This window comes from Cnephaeus nilssonii (assembly GCF_951640355.1).
Source record: "Cnephaeus nilssonii genome assembly, chromosome: Y".
Taxonomy (NCBI): domain Eukaryota; kingdom Metazoa; phylum Chordata; class Mammalia; order Chiroptera; family Vespertilionidae; genus Cnephaeus; species Cnephaeus nilssonii.
In genome coordinates this window covers 403,047-407,485 of record NC_137096.1, presented here as the reverse complement: position 1 = coordinate 407,485, position 4,439 = coordinate 403,047, and the positions used below count along the sequence as shown (strand labels likewise).

The window sequence follows — 4,439 nt, the reverse complement described above, 5'->3', positions numbered from 1 at the left end:
CCTGGCATCCATTGATTTTTTTTTTTTAAGAGACAGTGAAAGGGGGAGAGGGAGAGAGAGAGAAACATCAATGTGCCCTAGCCCCGTGGTCGGCAAACCGCGGCGCGCGAGCCACAGGCGGCTCTCTGGGCCCTGGAGGGTGGCTCTTCCACAAAACACCACGGCCCGGGCGAGTCTGTGTTGAAGACGTGGCGTTCGAAGACGTTTACGTTTAAAAAATGTGGCTCTCCAAAGGAATTTCCATCGTTGTGCTGTTGATGTTTGGCTCTGTGGACGAATGAGTTTGCCGACCATGGGGGTAGTCAGTCACCTTGTATCAGGACTCCCTTCACCTTTGCCCAGGGCAGCGACCCCTGCTGTTTGTGTTCATGAGTTTCCGTTTTATTTTATTTTTTAAAATGTACTTTTATTGCCCTGACCGGTGTGGCTCAGTGGATAGAGCGTCGGCCTGCGGACTGAAGGGTCCCGGGTTCGATTCCCGGTCAAGGGCATGTACCTTGGTTGCGGGCACATCTCCAGTGGGGGGGCGTGCAGGAGGCAGCTGATCGATGTTTCTAACTCTCTATCCCTCTCCCTTCCTCTCTGTAAAAAATCAATAAAATACATAAAATAAAATAAAATAATCAATGGAGCCCTGGCCGTTTTGGCTCAGTGGATAGAGCGTCGGCCTGCGGACTGGAGGGTCCCGGGTTCGATTCCCAGTCAAGGGCATGGACCTTGGTTGCGGGCACATCCCCAGTGGGGGGCGTGCAGGAGGCAGCTGATGGATGTCTCTCTCTCATCAATGATCCTAATTCTCTATCCCTCTCCCTTCCTCTCTGTAAAAAAATCAATAGAATATATTTAAAAATATATATTTTTTTATTGATGTCAGAGAGGAAGAGAGAGGGAGAGAGAGAGAAACATCCATGAGGAGAGAGAACCATGGACCGGCTGCCTCCTGCACGCCCCCCACTGGGGATGGAGCCCACAACCCGGGCATGTGCCCTTGACCGGGAATCGAACCCTGACCTCCTGGCTCCTGGGTCCCCGCTCCACCCCCCTGAGCCGCCCCTCACTCCTGTGCCCTTTTGCCTTTTCAGATCGACCCCCGCTTGCCCACGAGGGGCGCGCCCTCGCCAGCCAAGGGGGGGGTGCCCGCGGGGAGAACCCCGCGCGCGCGCGCGCGCGCGCGCGCCCCGAGCGCGCACCACGAGATGGACATCAACATGACGCGCCCGGACAACGCCACCCTCCAGATGCTGAGGAACCCGGCCATCGCCTTCGTCCTGCCCGTCGTATACTCCTTCGTGGCCCTGGTCAGCATCCCCGGCAACTTCTTCTCGCTGTGGGTGCTGTGCCGGGACATCGGGCCCAAATCCCCGTCCGTCATCTTCATGATGAACCTGAGCGTCACGGACCTGGCGCTGGCGAGCGCGCTCCCGTTCCAGATCTACTACCACTGCCGCGGGAACCACTGGGTCTTCGGGGCGCGCCTGTGCACCGCCGTCACGCTCGTCTTCTACGCCAACATGTACTCGTCCATCCTCACCATGACGTGCATCAGCGTGGACCGCTTCCTGGGCGTGGTCTACCCGCTGGCGTCCGCGCGCTGGCGCCGGCGCCGTTACGCGGCGGCCACGTGCGCCGGGATGTGGTGCCTGCTGCTCGGCGCGCTGTCGCCGCTGGCGCGCACCGACCTCACCTACGCCGTCGAGGAGCTGGGCATCGTCACGTGCTTCGACGTGCTCCCGTCCACGATGCTCCCCAGCGTGGCCATGTGGGCCCTCTTCCTCTTCACGCTCTTCGTCGTCCTGTTCCTGGTGCCCTTCGTGGTGACGGTGGCGTGCTACACGGCCACCATCCTGCGGCTGCTGCGCGCGCCCGACGCGCACGGGCTGGGCGGCCAGCGCCGGCGCGCCGTGAGCCTCGCCGCGGTGGTGCTGCTGGCCTTCGTCACCTGCTTTGCGCCCAACAACTTCGTCCTCCTGGCGCACATGGTGAGCCGCCTGTTCCTGGGCAAGAGCTACTACCACGTGTACAAGCTCACGCTCTGCCTGAGCTGCCTCAACAACTGCCTGGACCCCTTCGTCTACTATTTCGCCTCCCGCGAGTTCCAGCTCCGGCTGCGGCGCTATTTGGGGGGGTCCTCCTCCCCGTCCCCGCAGCAGCTGCCCTCGTCCCCCGGCGCCCAGGACGCGCGCCGCCGGGAGAGCGTGTTCTCGGGGCGCACGCTGTCCGCGCCGTCCGTGTCCAGCTGCCACGCGGACGGACTGGAGGCGGCCACGCGGCCGTTCCTGCAGAGACAGGAGAGCGTGTTCTGAGCCGGTGAGGAATTGGCGGGGGGGGGGGGGGCGCCCGGGGGGTGCCTCCGGGGCGCGCCCCTTTGGAGACGGAGACGGCCCCGCGGGCAAGGCAGGCGGGGGAACTAGGCGGGGAGGTGGCGCGCACGTCGGAGCCGCGGTCTCCTGCGCAACGGAACGGCGCCTCCTGCTCCAAATCCGGTCCCTTCCTGGACCCCGTGCGCATCAGAGCAGCGCCTCCTGCTCCAAATCCGGGCGCTTCCGGGAACCCTGGGGTCGGAAACACGCCCCCCGCGCGCGTTGGAACCACGCCTCCTGCTCCAAATCCGGTCCCTTCCAGGACCCGGGAGTCAGAACCACGCCCCCGCGCGTCGAAACCACGCCCCCCGGTGCGTCAGAAACACGCCTCCTGTTCCAGATCGGGTCCCTTCCAGGACCCCTGCGCCTCGGAACCAGGCCTCCTGCTCCAAATCCTGGGGCTTCCCAGAGCCCTGGAGTCGGAACCACGCCTCCTGTTGCACATCAGGGGTCTTCACTGACCCCTGCGCGTCGGAACCACGCCTTCTGCTCCACATAGGCTTGGTTCCTGGACCCTTACGCGCCTGAACCACGCCTCCAGCCAGACGGAACCACGCCTCCTGCTCCAAGTCAGGTCTCTCCTGGGCCCCTGGGCGTCCGGAGCCAGGCCTTCGCTCCAAATAAGAGCGCTTCTTGAGCCCCTGCGCGTCGGAACCACGCCTCCTGCTCCACATCAGGGCTCTCCTGGGCCCCTGGGAGTCGGAACCAGGCCTCCTGCTCCAAATCAGGGCGCTTCTTGAGCCCCCTGCGCGTCTGAACACGCCTCCTGCCAGTCGGAACCACGCCTCCTGCTCCACATCAGTGCGCTTCCTTCCCGAACCCCTTGCCCGAAGCTAGGGGGAAGGCACCCCAGACTGTTTCTGAAACCGGTTCCGACTCCCAGCATCCCCGCACCAGCGATGGCCCACGGGACAGGCATGGGGGACGGGCGGTGCCGGGTTGGGGGGGTCTTTGGACAGAACGTCCGCCCTGGAGCCTGCAAACGGAGAGCGAAGAAGGACCTTTGGAGGCAGGATCCGGGCGCACCGGGCGGGGTGGGGAGGGGGGTGTCTCCAGGGCAGGCGGCCTCGCCCCTGGAAATCCAAGCTGAGGATGGAGATTGGAGCCTGCTCGCTGCCCTCCAGACACAACTGCCATGGGGTGAAGGGTGTCTCCCCCAAATCCATGTCCACCCAGGACCTCAGAGCGGGGACCTCATTTGGGAACAGGGTCTTTGCAGATGGGATTGGATTCAGGAGCTGAGACCACGTTGTCCTGGGACAGGGTCCTTATAGGAGATGAAAGAGCAGCCCTAATCAGTGTGGCTCAGTGGATAGAGCCTGGGCCAGCGGACTGAAGGGTCCCGGGTTCGATTCCCGGTCAAGGGCACAGGCCCGGGTTGCAGGCTCAATCCCCAGGAGGGGGCGTGCAGGAGGCAGCCGGTCCATGATTCTCTCTCATCGTGGATGTTTCTCTCTCTCTCTCCCTGTCCCTTCCTCTCTGAAATCAATAAAAAATCTCTGTATATAAAAGCCTAAGCCACTGTTTGACTGGTAGCTGTGACGTGCACTGACCACCAGGGGGCAGACGCTCAACGCACAGGCATGGAACCATGGAACAGACTGATGAATCTCAGAGGAAAGGGGGGAGGAGGGAGGGAGGGAAGAGATTAACCAAAGATCTTATATGCAGACTAGAGGCCCGGTGCACGAATACCGGTGGGGTCCCTCGGCCTGGCCTGGGGGGACCGGGCCGAAACCGGCTCTCCGACATCCCCCGAGGGGTCCCGGATTGCGACAGGGTGTAGGCCAGGCCGAGGGACCCCACCGGTGCACAAATCCGAGCACTGGGCCTGTAGTATATCCCATATAACAAAGAGGTGATATGCAAATTGACCATCACTCCAACACACAAGATGGCCGCCCCCATGTGGACACAAGATGGCCGCCACAAGATGGCCTGCAGGGGAGGGCAGTGGGGAGGGACCCAGGCCTGCAGGGGAGGGCAGTTGGGGGGACCAGGCCGGCAGGGGAGGGCAATTTGGGGGGGACCAGGCCGGCAGGGGAGAGCAGTTGGGGGCGACCGATCCATGATTCTCTC

The 4,439-nt window shown here is 62.9% G+C and overlaps 1 protein-coding gene across 1 annotated transcript; it reads left to right on the top strand.

Annotated features, from left to right (window-relative positions):
* Positions 1-1,196: 1,196 nt before the first annotated feature.
* P2RY8 (P2Y receptor family member 8) lies at positions 1,197-2,303 on the top strand (the record flags this gene model as incomplete). Its single annotated transcript, XM_079766150.1, has 1 exon — positions 1,197-2,303. One exon carries the CDS (start codon positions 1,197-1,199, stop codon positions 2,301-2,303), a length of 1,107 nt encoding a protein of 368 aa, XP_079622276.1.
* Positions 2,304-4,439: the final 2,136 nt, after the last annotated feature.